Source organism: Drosophila ficusphila, unplaced genomic scaffold (assembly GCF_018152265.1).
Source record: "Drosophila ficusphila isolate 14025-0441.05 unplaced genomic scaffold, ASM1815226v1 contig_288, whole genome shotgun sequence".
Classification (NCBI taxonomy): Eukaryota; Metazoa; Arthropoda; class Insecta; order Diptera; family Drosophilidae; genus Drosophila; species Drosophila ficusphila.
In genome coordinates, this window is record NW_025064191.1 from 568,826 (window position 1) to 586,517 (window position 17,692).

The 17,692-nt window shown below is 43.2% G+C and overlaps 4 protein-coding genes across 4 annotated transcripts in view; 2 read left to right on the plus strand and 2 right to left on the minus strand.

Annotated features, from left to right (window-relative positions):
* Window positions 1-12,849, minus strand: part of LOC108099003 — a 105,261-nt gene extending 92,412 nt beyond the window's left edge. Inside the window, 1 exon segment of the mRNA XM_017202235.2 lies at window positions 12,081-12,849. Coding sequence (XP_017057724.2) covers window positions 12,081-12,095 — 15 coding nt within the window. The 5' untranslated portion in view covers window positions 12,096-12,849.
* On the plus strand, window positions 9,866-10,714 carry LOC108099007. Its single transcript, XM_017202242.2, has 2 exons — window positions 9,866-10,403; window positions 10,454-10,714. The coding sequence occupies exons 1-2, from the start codon at window positions 9,957-9,959 to the stop codon at window positions 10,616-10,618; spliced, it is 612 nt and encodes a 203-aa protein (XP_017057731.1). The 5' UTR covers window positions 9,866-9,956; the 3' UTR covers window positions 10,619-10,714.
* Window positions 10,708-11,288, plus strand: LOC108099009. The gene is made up of 2 exons (XM_017202243.2): window positions 10,708-10,989; window positions 11,051-11,288. The coding sequence occupies exons 1-2, from the start codon at window positions 10,708-10,710 to the stop codon at window positions 11,201-11,203; spliced, it is 435 nt and encodes a 144-aa protein (XP_017057732.1). The 3' UTR covers window positions 11,204-11,288.
* On the minus strand, window positions 11,229-11,688 carry LOC108099010 (mitotic-spindle organizing protein 1). The gene has a single exon (XM_017202244.2). It carries the CDS (start codon window positions 11,584-11,586, stop codon window positions 11,302-11,304), a length of 285 nt encoding a protein of 94 aa, XP_017057733.1. The 5' UTR covers window positions 11,587-11,688; the 3' UTR covers window positions 11,229-11,301.
* Window positions 12,850-17,692: the final 4,843 nt, after the last annotated feature.

A 17,692-nucleotide genomic window follows, 5' to 3' on the forward strand; every position in this document is an offset into this window, starting at 1 on the left:
CATTAAAAGTGTATTACGTGTCGGCCAGTCAATGAACTCTTACCCCGCCTCTAGGCCTTTTAATTAAGGCCGAAAATACACAATTCAATTAAGTGGACTGAGGCAGGAAAAAAGTCTTCAGGTGAAGGCGGTTCAGGCCTTCATCCTCCGAAAGCTGGAGCGGAAAAATACTATGCACTCAGAAACAATTCTGTTTCTCTGTACTCGCAACATAAAATAAAAGCAAAACTTTATAAATATACGGTACAGATATTATATATAATTATTTTTTGTTTTGCTTCTCCTACGCCTCACACTTAGTAAGAGTTTTTATTTAAGTGTATGTCACTTTTGTGTACGGTTGTGTCACCCGATTAACAAGCCCATTCATTTCGGAAAGGAATAGGGAAAATGTGGCCAACTTCGGGTTATGAATGTCCCACGAAAATAGCCGCTCTATAATGCTGATCGAAGATGTTCCACTTGTGTCACATAAATATATCCCAGTGATTCACTCGGCCAGAATATAGACGGTGGCCAATGCAATTATCTCTAGCCCAAAGGTAGGAAAACATTTCAGACAGCTTGGAAGATCGAACAAATACCAAGAGCTATGCGGAAGATCTAGAAAGCGGCGAAACTAAAGTGCACCAGAAAGTGGGTGAAGCGAGTTCCATCTAATTATAGTCGCACTTTTGCTATATATACACCCAGGGAAGATCGGAAGCCAGGGGAGCGGGGCAATATGGGTCACAGTCCTCGCGAACAGGGAGTACAGAACTACCTGAGTAAACTCAGATAACCTTGACTTGTTCGCTTACCAAGTATAAATTTTATTCGATTCGTTTCGCTGATTCGCTTTTGGCAGCTGTGCAACGAGAAGTTAATGAACTGAAACACGAATTTTAATTACATGTTTAATGACTTTGATTTGATGTTTCCTCGGTGGGGGACTGACTTCAAAGCGGTCCAGATATACTACCATATATCGCTGCAAATGCTGTGCATATCAAGGGATTTGCTGATTTGCTGAGAGTATTTATAAACCAGCCCGTGCTGTTTGAATACCGTTTTAAGTATCTGCCACATCCGCTTGTGAAAGTGTGGTATCTCCGCGCATCAAAAGAAGCTGAAGTATCTGTGTCAGAGCAGAAAATCCGCCAAGCTTATCACACACATTATGCAAAAAGCCGCAATGTGCGAGCCCCTCTGAAATTAAGAAATTCTGCGCGGAGCTGAAGTTTGGCTGCTTGGCTGAAGGCTGACAGAAACAAGTGGTTGGGCTCCACTTGGCACCACTTCTAATCCATTCGGGATGGCCCCGAACAAACGAATGTCTCTGTCTCTCGGCGCTGCGGCTTTCGAGCATGCATAATCTATACTAATTTCTCCGCTCGAAAGCGGGGTCAATAACACGGCACCGCTCGCCACTAGAACTGAACTCAGCTGGAAAAACTTTGGTCAGACCCCGGGTTCTCCCCGGTTTTAGGTTTTAGTGTTATTATTTATGCGCAGCACGTGTTGCATTTCTTCCCTGCAACTATGTATGTTTGTTTATCCCGACTGGGATAATGACTGGTGCGTGATATTGTTGATGTTGCCATATTCCCATTGTTTCGAGTGCGCCTTGCGTGAGTGGATCCCAGAAGGGAGTATCTTTGGGGTATCATATTGAACCAGGAAGTACGCTCGGCAAACAACGCCTTTCAGCTTTTCAGCTGGCATTTCTAATTATGCATATTTTGTTCATTTTTCAAGTCGGCAAGCCGAAAAATGTGAGAATTTGTTAGGCGGATGGATGGAGTTACTCAAAAGCTCCTCCCCGTTCTCGCTAGAGAAATATATGTGTGATAACTCTTAATGTTTCATGGGGATTACATGGTTGAGTTGACCCTTCATGCTTTCGTACTCCTTAATTTTTATTCAATTGATGCACCATTTTTATAATTCCCTCCCAATCAATTTTCTTATTACACCGCTCACCAAAACATGATTTTAAGAAATTTCTTCACTCCACAAATTCAGCGAAACTGTTTGAAATTTTCGCCCCTCAACGCCCAACTTTAGCAGACCATGAAAGCGAAAAACAATTTTTGAAAGCAGCCGCAGGCATAAAAGTGATTTTAGCTCCGCTGCCATTTTGCGGTGGCTGTAATTTCATAAGAAAATAAAAATTCTGCGAGGCCGACGCATGAGAAATATTTTGCATATTTAAACGAAAAAACACATAACATACAATAATAAGACAACAAACAGAAACTCGTCGCTTTCGTTTTCGTTTTCAAATGGCGGGGCGTTGAACTTTTCTCAGAAAAGACGCGTTTGCCGTGGAGATCTTGGGCAGTGGGCCCCTGGGCTCCCGATCTACCTATTGGTTTACACTTCACCTTTCTGGCGCTCTGTTACACAAAACCGACTTTCACTGGAAGTCATTAATTTTCACCCAAATCCGAGTGTGAGCCGAAGAAATCAGCATTTGATCCACACACATGTAAATCGATTTTTAATTGCTCCGAAATGTGCGTTGGGCAACGCGCAGACTAACAAGCAGGTGGTAAGTTTGAATTTAGATTTATGAAAATTGTTTGCCAGATTATAAGGCCCCTTTTTTGGACGGGGGATCTGAGATTGAGTTGGAGAGCCGGCTAATTTGTAGCGTTTAGTTGGGTCTGATTCGATAGGGACTCACAAACACAACATTTGCATAATTACGCGAAACTGTTGAAGGTCTTTGCGTAAGCTTATGTTATTCGATATGGAGTCGTGGGATTTCGGGTTATATCTCGGATGAATGAAATGTTAATCGAAGCAACAGGTTCACTGATGATGGCTCAATCGACGCTCGAAGCGAAGATTCGTAGTTATGAATGAATAAACAAAAGTTATGAAAATCAGAGTACTTTGAGATATATACAGGTATGCTAATACCCATCGGTGTGATATTGTTTTAAAATTCGGAACCCATTTAAATAGTTATACTAGCTTAATCAGTCCTATTACAATTTTAATTGATTTGGAAAGCAAGCCACATTTTATATCAACTGTTTTCTAGAATGAATTGCTTAAGTTATCAACTTATTAGACTTGACTGGCATCAACGTAAATTGATGTTCTGCCTCAGTTGGTTGTACAATTAACACCTTGACAGATTCGTGTATTTGTTTAAAGAATTCTTAGCATCTGTCGGAGCAAAGACGATTTCCTTATGCGTTTAGTCACAGAACAAAGTCTGTGGAAAGTCATTTCAAAAGTTTGTTTAGTTTTGCGTGGGCTGTGAATGAAGTCGTATAACTTTTATGATCATTCAGGGCTTGCAGGGAAACTCCATCAAAGGCTGGGAAAGATTTTAAAATAAACACAGCGCGATCTTTGTTACAGTTCACACAGCGGAACATTTTACTGTAACACGAGGCAGAAAATGCATTTTTTGCACGCTTTCAAGTCGTTTTACGCGGTTCAACTTGTTTTTTGTGCTGCGCTGTGAGATTAACAAGCCATTAACACGTCTCGAATACTTTACTTTCAGTCAGAAGACCTTGACCCAGCCATCTGAAAAGGGGGAAGGAGGGGAAAGGGGTTCCCCTCCAACTTCAATGCCAAACGGGCGTATGCCGGAATTAATTACGGATTGCCCAAGGCACTTGTATGAAATATTGTACACTGTACGGTTGTACAAAATTAACTACACGAAAGAAACGTGCATCTTCTTGGGCTGTCCAGATATTTCCGTAATATTTCTTGGGTTGAAAATACTCAAAACGGTTTTCGCCATGGCCCAAAAAAAGATTCACATAATCATTTTGTTTATATTGCGTACACACAAAATTTGAGCGGCAGCCAAACGAGATGTTGAAGCGTATTTGATTGGGTATCTTCGAGTTTGTTTTCTGAGGTGTGTTAGAGGCACATTAAATATATACTCGGTGCAGTAATTGGTGCAGTAAACTATGAGTAAAATCAAGTTTAATGTCCTCGTATATAGAAATCTTGAAATAAACATGTACTAAATAGTTTTACAGAGTATTATTTCCATTTGTTTACTTGGTACCGAAATAGTGACTGGTCACTTTTACTTCCCCAACTTATTTTTTCAGCACTTGATTGGACCCCATATTTCAGCATCCGTAGTTTATTTGTCCTCTATTTTTACTTAGAGTTGATTTCTGTGTTTTATTTTCAGTTTTTCTTCCCTGACAGACAGCTTGGTTAAAAGCGAAAGAAAATTTCTTTGGCAGATTTCGAGATGTGCAAAATTTTGAAATATATGCGCAAAGACCACATAAGAATATATTTAGTTAATGCCGGCAAAATCTTCGTATATATGTACACCTGCTCATTCCTGGGAGATTTTCGAATGAAAAATCGGAATCTTTCGCTAATGAATCACTGTTGAATCAGAATCAGCGGGAACCTGAATTTTTTATGTGCACCAAATCAAATCAAATAGTTGGTTCTTGTTATTTACGAGGCCCGAGGGCAAGGCCAAGTTTGGCCGATGTTTTTAGACTTTGGCTAGACGAGAGACTGGCAAAAAGGAAGCCGACAATTTGCATGCTAGAGCAGCAGCACTAAAATTAATTTAACGTATCGCGAGAGCAGCTCTAACATCCTTTGAGCGGGGAGAAATAGCCGGAAGCGGGCATTTTACATTTCCGGCTAACAACAAAGTGTACAGGCGAACGGACGACGGATGATTACGGTTCGGTTTGGCCACAAATTATATGGTAAACTTTTCAATCTTCACAGTCAATGCCTGCCAAACAAACTGTGAACATACAGTACTCGGATACTCGGATACCCGGCCAACATGCCTGCCATCTGACAGGTGGTCTAGATTTTGTGGCCCAAGGTTCGAGCCTTCATTGCGGATTAGTTGCAATTATTGTGGCCTCTTGACATTCTTCTTTATGAAAGACAGCGGTCAACACAGAAACTCGGCACTTACGCACTATCGATTGTTTTTCGACCGGGCTTAAACCTATTTAAAGCCCCCACTTCCAAAGGTGTCATCGATTTGTGTTTGCGTTCGTCCGACAATAAAAAGTAGCCGACATCATCGAATAAAAGACGGCACTAAAGATACCAGTACACATATCATCGAACTTGCCCTTTAGGGGCTTCAATTAAATGAGCAAACTACCAAACGGCCAAAGGGGACCACGATAAAGAGCAATAAACTAAGGGCTAAACCGAGTAATTAAAAAGCAACTATCTGATTTTGTTTGTTTTGTCTTCTCTTTCCCACTTAATTGTTATTGAACTTAATTGGATTTCGGAATTACTTGAAACAACAAGCAAACAGAAAAAGTCGAAAGAGAGTAACAGAAACAAAATTGGAAAACTATTTTCTTTATGTAATTGTACGAATCGATTGCTCCATCTGGAAATTATAATTTTCTATCGGATTTCGAAGCGAATTTGTATTTATCAAAACAAAATGTTTGTGGCGGGCCACAGAAAAGTGCAGTAGCAGCAAATAGCGCATAAACATGGTTTCATAATACCGAAAAAACAATTGAGCGGAAACTCGACCATTCAGCATTTAATAATACATTATGTATACATTTTGTACAGAAACGAATCTAAACTCAGTTTGGTTTCTGGATCATGTCCCATATAGAGATATTAATCTGATTTTCTTTCTCTGCTTTATTGCATCACTGGACCACACAAATGTTTTTCTAGTAATTTTCCATTATTTTTCCACCTACTTTTACGAGACTATTTTTCCACTTAATGCCAAAGACTTAGTTGTCGACCGCGACGATCACGTAACATATTTCATTTACTCAAGCGACGTGCGCACGGCAAGTTGAAATAATAAAACGAATGAAAAGAGCTCAAGATATATATAGTAGCAATTGCAATGCAGATCAGAAAATAATTATTTCTTGGTGAGGACTCCATTTGCCTGCAAAGTTTTAAGGAGTAAAACTACTCCCTTTCATCCGCTTGAATGTAACCAACAAAGAAAACAAATCAAAACTATATTCGACATGCCATTCAACGTGAGACAACAATTACACAACTCTCCATCACCAAAAACACGGCCATAAAAGCCCATTTCATCAATGTCAGACACAGGGGATTGCCCCCTCCCCCTGCCCGATCTCCACCAGACATGTGTCATGGTACATGGACATGGACATCAACATCAACTTCAACATCAGCATATGAAACGCGCTTTTAGTGATTTCTTTTATTTTCCAGCCGAAACACGTGCGGCAATTAAGTAGGAAGCCAATAATTTCGCTTAATAATACACAAAAAGACAATACAACAATACAAAAAAAGATATAGTGGTTCAATCGCACTTAATTATGGTCATTATGATAAGCTTTTTAACGCATTTCTCTGCAGACATTTGAAGGTCATCGGGTAGCGTGTTCATGACTCTCGAGCATTTGCATCGATTAAATTAAATATAGATACTCGATAAAGGCTCAACAATGAATGTAATGCTCGCCTCGACTCGCGGCCTCAGTCATGCCAAGTTTATCGAGGGAAAAATAAAATAAAACAAGTTTTCCTCGTGGGACTATCAAATAACATTGGAGCGTGAGTTCCGCTTTGGAAACCATTCTAGGTGGGAAGTATAAACGCCCGATTCGCTACGTTTGATTAACTGAAACGCATTCAAAATTTGGGGTCCCTCGAAAGAAACTCTTACGCCTCCAAAAAACACCTTAACAAATGGGTTTGATTGCATTTAGAGCCACGCCCCGAAGGCAATGAACTTGAGCCCCGTAAAATATTCAAATCAAAAGGTTCCCCTCTTTTCCCAATTGATAGGGCATGAAATAAGTCTGTCAAAGATAAATCATCCACGGAAAATCTAGAAGAAAGAAACAGGTAGGAATCGTACAGGGAATCAAAAGCCGACAGTATTTATTCTTCCCAATTCTTTGGCCTGCCGTTTCAAGGAATCACAGAATCCTGTATCTAGTTTCAGGTAGTTGTAGGTGTGTCGTCTTATTGTTTGTTGCAACCTCATAAACATGATTCTCCTCGAAAAAGGTACACTGGCATTTTAGGGATGGTTCGGAAAGGGTTCCCCGAACTTTAATTGCGTGTTCAGGACTTTCGGGTAATTAAATTGATACATATTTCATGTCAGGGAATGCGGAATTATGTGGTCCCCGCCTCGAAGCAAAGGAATACCAAAGAGGATGAAGCCTCGCCCAAATCGTAAACCAAATTCCTCATGGCTGAGCCGAGCCAGGGATTCGAACTGGCCAAGATCAAATGGCCAGTGACTCCCATAATAAGAGTCTTATTACGCACCAAACCGAACTGAACCGAACCGAGCCCAACCCAATTTGAATTCAAAACCACAGACGACATTTGAGGATCACCGACTGCGACTCGTTCATGTGTAAATCTAGAGCAAATCCGTATCAATATCAACTTAGATCCCGTCTCGTCTCGTTTTTCCCAAGTTGTTGACCCAGTGTAACGGCAACCAGGGTTTTAGCGATAGCCCAAGCATCACATTCACTTAGGAACTTTTTTTCAATAAAAACAAAAAGAATCTTCTAAAAATTATGTCGCATTTCTGATGTATGGGGCCCTCTGTTGCGAGTTCTTATCGAGCCAGCCACAATATCATTTGTCAAAGTGTCAACTGCCGGCATTGTTTGTGTTTATATACTTAGTTTGGTGTGGCATCTTCGTTTTGCCCTTTGTGTTTTGCTTTTTCGCTGTCTGTCCGAAATCTGAGCATCGAAAATTGAGTAATACGCTCGGCTTTTCGGTATGCGGGTCCCCCGTCGTCCCCGTCGAAGATGGGTTAGTCGAGATTGGCGGGGAGTGATGCGGCAGTTCGTAATAATGCCGAGAATAAGAGTGATGAGGCACGCTATTGGGGATTGGCTTTTGCCGTTGCAGGCAGGTCCAAAAGACTGAAGATACATTGCTCCTCTGACAAGGCCGGTAGCTCAAAGTGGATAAGCGGAATGCAGCTAAAAGATCGAGATTAGCGCTTGATGGAAACCCAAGGCGAACGGAAAGTTCTTAGATGGCCGCGCTTAAAAGCTTTTAAATATGGAAACTCAAAAGAACCTTATGCATTGTTAAAAGTCTAAAGGTCTCGTGATCTTTGCCCTTAAACTATTGGCTTTCCGAAGTCGCCCAGACCAAAATCAGAGCCAAAACTTAATGAGTGAATGGAACCTCTCTTTTAATAATTGGTCTATCAACTTATACTTTGACCAAAAAGATCTTCAGTACATAACAATTACAAAGCAGTTACAAATAATTAAGCAACGTTCGTTCGGGTAACAAAATTAAACCGATTTTGGTAACCAATCTCCAACGAATTCGGTGCACTTGACACCTGAAGTGTCGTCACTTGCTTCACGGGCAGACCTTTCACACAAAATCCAGACATTTACCGCCATCAATTGGTTATACAACTTGCCAGTCGACAGAAATTGCTTTCTGCCGAAAGGTGTATTAACATTGACCGCGGTTAAAGCTGCAATTTCACACGATCCAGGCAGCAGAAACACAGAAATAAAAGGACAGACACCCACCTGAGCAGACTAATTGCAGGTGGGCCCAAAAGCGAGTTGGCGTTTTGGCCAAAAGAAATTTCATGGCGGGGTGATTTGATTTATGCCCGAGTGTTTTGACAACGGGCCGAAGACTTTCAAAGCGATTTATTTGGGTTTTTGCAAATCATTTTCCCAATTGAAATTGGGTTAATTGAGCCGACTTCAAGCAGTCGAAGGCTGATTGTGTGTAGGCTGTTCCCGAGAAATGAGAAAGGTAGAATGCTGAGCTGTTGAGCAGTTGAGCTGTTGAGGTGGAGAGTTTGAGAATCGATCTGTGCGAGAAGTCTTACAAATGCAATTTGTGGTTTATGACGTCTTGAATGAAAGCCCCGTACGAGCTGAACGCTTGAGTAGATTGGCCCGAAGATGCTGGAAAAGTGGAAAAGGGGAGGCGTAATGGCTTCAAAATGGTAATTCTGATACGCTCAGCTAAATAAGTGGGCAAGTGGATCAATTCCAAGTCTTCTGCATTCATCTGCAGAAGCATCGTACGGTCAGAGTGTTAGATGTCAACTTTCCACATGATTGATGAACCATCGGGCTTTGAAGCAAATGGAAACCAAAGAATCTCTCAACGCAATCCGCCAATCAAGCGTTCTTCAAAAGAACCTACGATTTTCACTTCATTAGGCGCGTCTTTGTCCCCGGAATCTGTGGAGATATTCGGGAATAAGCCCCACTATCCATCCACCGTTAAATGGCATTTCTTTCGGTATTTTCGTAATTCTCTTGATCGAATGCACTGATCATTAGGCGTTCGTTCTCCGCCGAGAGAGGAAAACTAGTTTACTGAATCGAGATAGTGGCAGGAAGCTGGCACACAAGCATTTTCGTCGAAGGTAAGCCGCATTTTCGGCCGAAAAACACAAAACACAAAGAACCCAGAGCGAAACACAATGAACTGCGGCCGAGGAGACACCTGCTGTGCAAGCCGTTAGCAGTTAGCAGTTAGCTACCGCCACACAATGGACCCCAGTCCACTTGGAAGTCGAAGTCGGAGTCGGAGACGCGGTCTGAGTAGAAGGTATACACCGGAGTGTGCAACCTGTAGATATGCGCTTTATAATTGCATGAACCGCTGCGCCAACTGACCCACTTCGGCACCACACTATTGGCTATATGCTATATGCTATATGCCATAGAACCCCGGTCTCGGACACCCGCAGCTCGACAGTAATGGAGCTTGTTCCGCGGCTTCTGTGGGCCCCCAAATAAAAATAGAAAATAGAAAAATTAAACAAGGTAAATTAGGCTTGAACAAATGTTAGCCCGCATGAACGACAAAGAGCTGGATCCAAGTGGTTATTTATGCAACGGCCACAAGTCTTTGAACCTTTCGAACGACACCTAGCAAGCTTTTCCTCTCCATTTCAGCACTCTTAATATATTCAAAATTTAAGGTCGAAAGTCCGGCTTATCAGGATGGATAGGCTGCGCCAGAAGATCTCGGAGCTGTTCAACAACTCCTTCCCCACAATCGAGGAGGTTCTCCAGAGCCCCAAGTGCTCAGAGACCTCAGAGGCAGGGAAACCATTCCCTCCCGATCCAATCGGAACTTCGAACGAGAAACCCGAGAAGCGAAGCGACTCTTCCCGTGGCAAAACTGAACCCATAACCTCGGCTGATCTGCCAACCCCAGATTTAAGTTTGCAGCAGTTCCAGGAGCAAAAATCTCCGTCGATCAACTACGAATTTGAGTTCGTCGACTTTGTGGACCGCAATGCTCCCAGGGGAATGTCCAAGAAGCTCTTGGAGATGCTGCCCTATTTGGAGGTCAGCTTCTTGTCCTGGCCAGCTTTTTGGTTTTGGCGCGGCTACAATTGGCACGCCCAACGCAAAACGGAAAGGATCGCAATCTACATACAAAGGGTGAGGTTTGATCTATGTTGATATGGTTCCCATTAGCACTCTCTTTTTAGACCTATCAGCAGGCCAAACTAATGCAGTTGGCCATCCTGGCCGCTGGCTTGTGTACGGTGTCAATGGGTCATTCCGCAGGCATGCCAATTCAAGTGCAAAAGGTGAACCAGGAAGAACCGAAAGCAGATGATACTGATATTGGCGATTCCTCATTGCCCAAGTAAGCCTTGGCGCATACTTCTCTCGGATTTGCACACAAACATCCCACATTAAACATTATTTTCGGTAAAAATAAATTCAAAATCGTCTGAAAATGGGCATACGCAACTATTTTAATACTCTGAGGGAAAAGATCCAGGGCAGCACCAGAAAGGAGGAGGAAACAGCCAAGAAAAAGATCAACGCACCCAAAATGCACAATCTTGGCGAGGAAATACGCCTAATGGTGCATTCGAAACCTTTTGAGAGTGCCTACAGCACGGCCGCCCCGTTTCTCTTTGCCAGCTTGGGGGCGTGGCCGGGATATTGGCTTTTCCGGGGAATGGATTACCACGTGCATCGAGCGCATGTTCCACTGGCCATCTACATAAGGCAGGCAAGTCGAGTGTATTTTAACTGATCGTAGCTCCTTTCCTACAGAAATCTGCTCTTTTCAGACTTACTATCAGGCCAAAGTGATCCAGTTACTGATTATTTTGGCCGGAACTTATACCGTGTTCAGAAATACCAGCCGCTTGCGAATGGTGAACTCTCAGGCGGACACTTGCAATTGCCCCGACTGCCAAAAACGGTTGACCTCTTCTCCCTAAAAACTGAGCTCGAAAACAATGCAAGTAAAAAGTCTGGAAGCTGAACTTTTAATTTAAACAAAATAAACAAGAACAAAAACCGATAGAGGAATCAGTTTTTAAACAGTCCTGTGTGTTGGGGGACACTTCTCCGATGAGCGAGGCGAATCATCGGACTTCTCGCTGTATGACTTCAAGTGCAGTTCACCAAGACCTGGGTTCTCGATGTCCTCCCTGATGGACTTGACAATCTTGACTAGAGACTTGGCACTGACCCCGCTCTCGATCATCTCGACGCAGATTGCAATGGCCTCCTTGTTCAGTCCTGCATTCACTATTTCCGAAATGGCATGCAGAATGGTCAGGAGCCTTTCGGACTTCTCAGTTGACTTCTTTTCAGACATCTTGCTTGCACAAATTTTGGTTTAAATAACTCAACAATCAATCTGTTTTTCAATGGTTCTTATGCAAATGGAATTTGTGAATACGAGATTAACAAAATGAAATATAATGACAGATATTTTATGGGCTACTTCATAGGGTTTTAGGCCCCTATCACCTAGCAGCTGTAAATCGTAACACCGTTTCAAGTTCAGAGTTCAGCAATGAGCCACCTGCTCCAGTGAACCCCCATAGCATAGTGAACCCCCCGGCCAAGTGGAAAGATAAATTAGCCACAAATTAAACAAATTATACACGCTGGAGCGGCACGCACACTCGGTTTTCGAAAGGCGGGGAGAACGGTGGGGAAATCTCGGCTGGCGGACAATTAAAAAACGCTTAAACGAAGATCTCTTTCAGGCTGCAAGTGCAGTTGCCGCCAGCATGTGATAAGTAAGAGCAAACACTTAATTACTAGGGGGATATCTATTGTAGCTATTGTGCCGCTCGGCCTCACCTGTATGAGATACATTTTCCGCTGGCTTTTCGTCACTCCACACAAGCGAATGCTAATTATGCAGCATCTGACTCGATTCGATGATGAAGTCGTTACTGTTTTGCTCTACTTGAAATGCAGTTCACTTTTACGGCTCTGGTGTTGGTGGCTGTGTTCAATTGGAAACCGAACCGAAACAAGGCGTTCTCGCCTCCTTCACTCAATGAAAATTAATTGAAAAACGTTTTCGCTGCGAAAGTTAGAACTTCACTTGCGAGCGAAGCAACTTCCAGCTTAACTGAGGCGTCGAAACTTAAGAGTTGGCCGTGTCTTATTGCACAGTTTTATATAGTCGGGCTATATAAAGGCAATTAGTCAGCAGCACGTTAACACAAACTTGAAGGGAAGTGGTGGGTATTTGGCTCTGTTTTCTTGTGGAAGGTTAACCCGATCGAGGGGGTTGTATTTGAACTTTCGAGGGTGTTTTCCTGTTTAACACACTTTGCTTGCTATGGCAATCGGTTCGCAAATGCCTTCACAAGGTGTTCACACACAAAATCGATCAAACAATTATTTTCAAACCGATTGGCCAGCTCAATGCATGGGAACTTGAGCGGTCTTTTGGTATTCCGAGGTTTCTTGTCTTGTTTATTTACACAATTATTTACAGTTCGTTGGTTTAGCTACAGTACTGTGTTTAGTGCATATTTTAGTGTGTTATTATTTGAAATTTGTATATTATTTATGTGTTTTTATTTCGTTAACGGTTTCACGACCATCGTGTCTGTGAGTTGAGCGCGAACTGAACTGAAATTCCGCAGGTTGTGGCTACGAAGCAGCTTGTGGATTGTATCTCATGGATTCCATGCAACCTCATCATGAGGTTCGCCTCGAACATGTTTGAAATTATCTGTAAGACCCGCCGGATCCGACAGGTTGCACCCGGTCGGAATGTTTTGGATATGTTCCCAAGATTCTTGCACTGCTCTTGAAATCGCTTCGACATTTCTCGTTGTCACAACTTCGGAATTTGGATTATTCGGGGGTGGAGGCGCCCACTAGGAATTTAGTTAATTTGCTGATTATTCCGAGCAATGTGGGCCCGAAATTGGACTTAATGAAAGCTAAATGGTCTTAATAGGCGAACGAATAAGGGCTGGTGTGTGTGGGGCTTGGGCACCTGGGCTGGTCATGGGTTAAAGATGGTTTTGCCATTAAGTAAAATACAGTTTTTCCGAGGCCCAACCTAATCCAACCCAGAGCCCCATAACTATTTATCTCCCCACACCCAGGCGCATTTCTCGGCTTGTGGAACGCATTGCAACAGGTTCGCCGGGCACAAAATAAAAGCTGCAAAAATCCGTAAGGCGAAAAAAACGAGACCATAATAATTAATACCGATCGGCCGAGAGACCCACCGAGCCCCAGATGAAGGAGCCGCATATAATATAGTAAGTGCGTAAGTGAAAAAAGTAAAACAGGAAATTACGCGCAGGAGTTGCGAAACATTTCATAACCTGCCAGCCAAAGATGACAAAACTGCCGATGGATGTGGCAAGATCGCCCAATTTCACCCAAATATGAAGAAGGGGGCGTGTCCCGGTCAGCAAGCGAACACCCTTGAAATCAGACTGGATCCCCGCATTCAATTTGCGAAAATGAAAATAAAACTGCGCGCTCTTTTAGCAATTTATTTGGCCATGCCTGCCCGATCTGTTGGCATCTTGTGGCACAAATGTGTGGCACCGTGATAAATGCACCGAATAAGACGGAAAAAAATGAAAATAAGCTGAAACAAAAACCTGCAATCAGCAAACGAAAGTGAAACAAAAGCGCCGACGAGCGAGAGCGAGAGAGATAGAGACAGAGAGAGAGAGAGAAAGAGACGGGGAAAAAGACATTGGAACGTTAAGCAAAAAACTTGCAATTTCCATTTTAAATACGCAACAACTTTCGGCTAGAGGCAGGCCGCAGCCACAAGGAGTCCGCGTCGCTGGAGTCCCCACCTCTGCAGCTGCGCGAGAGGCGGCAAAAGGGAGGGGCGGGGGGCAGTGGATCTTAGGACCAGACCCAGGGTTGCACTGGGGAAAAATCATCATTGAAATCGATCCGGAATCGAAAATTCCGATACCAAAAACCTCCTAGAGTGTCACTCTTTTACAAGTTTTATTTGCAAGTATAGATAAAAATTCGAAGAGGAATAGCAATCTCTATATAAATTATAACTGCTATAAGAACATATTTTCCTCTGTGTAAACATGACAACAAGCGACTTGGGCCGCAGCTCCTCAACCCGGCGATTTGTTGTCTGTGGATCGTCTGGCTCTTGATTGGAGCTGCCCTCCAGGAGTCGCGGAGCAGGAGGAGCAGGAGGAGCAGGAGGAGCTCAGGGAGCCGTAGGAGTCTGGGCGGGTTGGCGCTCTTTTGTTGGGTATGTCATCAGCATAAATTTTGCCTCGCATTCATCATAATTTCCATGCATTTAATTTGAGCCATAAATTGTCTGCTTTGCTTTGCTCTAGGAGTCGCCTGAGATTGGGATTCGAGTTAAGAAAGGGCCACGGCCACGGAGGCGGAGATTCGAAATCTTCAATTAGTTCTGGGGCGGGGGAGCTCTGCCTTTGGCAGGCCCAAGATCCAAAGGAGGTTCATTGAACGCCTGGCGATTTCACTTTCACTCCGGGCAGCAGGGAAATGGGAAATGGGAAAGGGGAATGCAGTATGCAGTATGCAGGTTCAATGGTCACGCACTTGGCAAAACAGCAGCAACAGCTAATTGACATCCCTAGCCGGTGTCTGATTACCCAGCAGATTTTGCAAATGAGCCGGGCAAGCATTCAAACATTGGTACAAACAACACACCCAGACACTCGAGATACCGCCGAATGCATTCGCCAGATACGAAGATACAGAGATACGAAGATGCGGAGACACAAAGATACTCGACGCACGTTTGAGTGCTGTGCAGCGCTACAGCGATCAATAACAACAAAAGAGGCAGAGGCAGACTGTCTGGCCCAAGATGGGATTTCTGTTGGCCAGGTTAAAGATCGTTAGGCGCGACAAGGGGTCAGGTAGTGGTAATATTGGTAGTAGTGAGGCAGAAGATGCTCACGATAATCTGGGAGTGGAGTATCTCACGGACTCACAAGTGTTCGTCCGTCTTGCCAGTTGGTTTTCCTCTTATTTCGCTAGCCGCCTGACCAAATGAGCCAATAATTTTATTGGTCGCGTCTGGCAAACCATAATCGCTGCTGCATTGATTGGAAAGTCCATTATGGACCTCGCTTTTTAGGCTGCACATGCTAATGGCTCCCTTTTTACGAGCCACTTCCTCGCAGGAACCGGATTATGCAACCCCGGAGGGGAAGTCCTAAGCAAACAAATCAGCCTCGATTTTTATTGACTTACGCAATAATTTCCTTCGTCTGCCTATAACCCAAAAGCCGATATCGGTGAAACTTACCTGCAAGAGAGGAAGAGGACAGACAGATGGATTAGTCACTTGGCAAAAGGAAAATATATGGGGTGCACATGATACGCGTGGAAATGATTAAGCAATTTCCGTTGACATGCAATTTTCCATTTTCCAAGCGGTTCGGAGGAGAGTGAGAGTGCGGCGATAGCGAAACAGCGAAATATCTGCAACTGCAATCGCTCATAAATCAAGTTTGCTCAATTGAGGTTTACGTTCGGTTTACGGCGACAGATTGTGTGGCCAATTAAAGGCACTTAATGTTCAGGAATGTGACGAAATGTGGCGAAAGGGAAAAGCCAATCTAATAATAGAGAGCTTCGCATTCGAACCGTATTTATCTGGCTGTAAGCCTGGCTTTTAGTTTTAAATGCCTTACACAAGATTTTTGAGGATATGTAGTAATCTTGGGATACTTGGCATAACAGTGTTCTTTTATTTATTAAAACAATTTAAAAGGATATTACCCTTCTAATAATAGTTAATGGTTTTATATCAAGGACTACATATTCACCGACCATCTATGAAAATTCCCACACCAATTATCCCTGATCCAAGCAGGCAGCTTCCTCGGTGAAGTTCCCTTCAGTTTCCCACACCTCGCTGATGTCTCAACTAGTAATTCCCAAGGAAAACAAACCAGAGATCATCTGGCACTACGCCTATGAGTTCCACCCCCAAACAACTCGAACACCTGCTGACCTGTGGCGCAATCTTTCCACCGATTGGTGGATTGATGGATGGGACACTGTCAGGTAGTCGTGGTTCACATTCAGCATCCAGCAGATACTTTCTGCCACATTGGTGTGAAATTATTTCGTCGGGGAGACAGCTCAAAGATAGCTCTTTGAGGCGATTTCGGAGCCCCACTCTGCGCCAAGTTCAATGGACGCTCGTTGGCAGCCGCAAAGGGTCTCCTTTTATGCTTCTCCATTTTTATGGACAGTTAAACAATTATATTTGGTATTTACGGCCGGCCAGACTATACAACAGTACGAAATATGAGATGTAAAAGATGATGCAATGCGGCAATTGACCAGTCAGATGGGGAAAAGCAGCAGGAGGAGGAGGAGGCGATGGCTCCAGTCCAAGGAGCCGACCGGCGACAATCTGCCACTTGGCACTTTCGTTTTTCGCTTTCGCAACAAAAAAAGGAAAATACTTTGTTGCGTTTTTTCCAGCTGGTCACGTAACGAGACCCCCGACCAGCCTACCAACTGACCATTAAGAAATTCTTGGGGATCGGGGTATCGGTGGTTGGGACTTGGGACTTGGGCAACTGCACCCGCACCCACACCCACCCAATTGAGCTGCCACGCCCCGGCGGCATAAATCACAAGTGAAAAGTGCAGCGCAGTGTTGGCATCGCCATTCCATCGTGGTAGTGGGTGCATAAATTTAATCGGGCGTTTTATATCAGCACCTCGACGGCGAAACTAGAAGACAATGCGCAATCCGCCAAAATATAGACCCGACTTCAAGTCCGTTCGTCATGCCAGATGCAATCTAAATGAGAACCGACTCCCACCACTCCACTCCGCATCGACAGCACGTCCAGATCTCAAGTTATGATGGGTTATAGCTGGGAGAAAAATGTGGAAACTCTTTGAAAAATACTCTATTAAAATAGTACAGAAAAATCTGGATTTCCTTAATTGATAAAGGAACTTAAAAGTGATTGCGATATCCCTAAAAATATCTGACTTTATTGCAAGTATATTACATTTTTTTACTTCCATAATAATGGCAGTTGTATGAATTTGATTGAGTTTCCCTATTGCATTAATCTTCAAATCAAATAAGGAAAACCAGCTTTATGTATTTTATAGGACAATCAGATTTCAGCTACAAATTATTCGGCCCTACCTTGTGTTATTTTCATTAAATCTCACGCATGTCCCATAGAACGTACGCACCGATACAAAAAGATAGCAAAGTACGTTTGAATATTTAAAAAAAAAACCATGGTCGTCCATCCAATGCAGCTGCTGTTTTTTGGTTTTTATTTTAATTTTTTTATGGGCTCTACTCGTGTATTTTTATGAAATCTGGTATTTGTAGGTGTGCTGCGGTGTTGTTGTTTCTGGTTTTGGTTTTTTCTTTATGTTTCGGTTCATTTGTAAAATGCTCACGTGCCACGATTTCTTGTTTGCTTAGA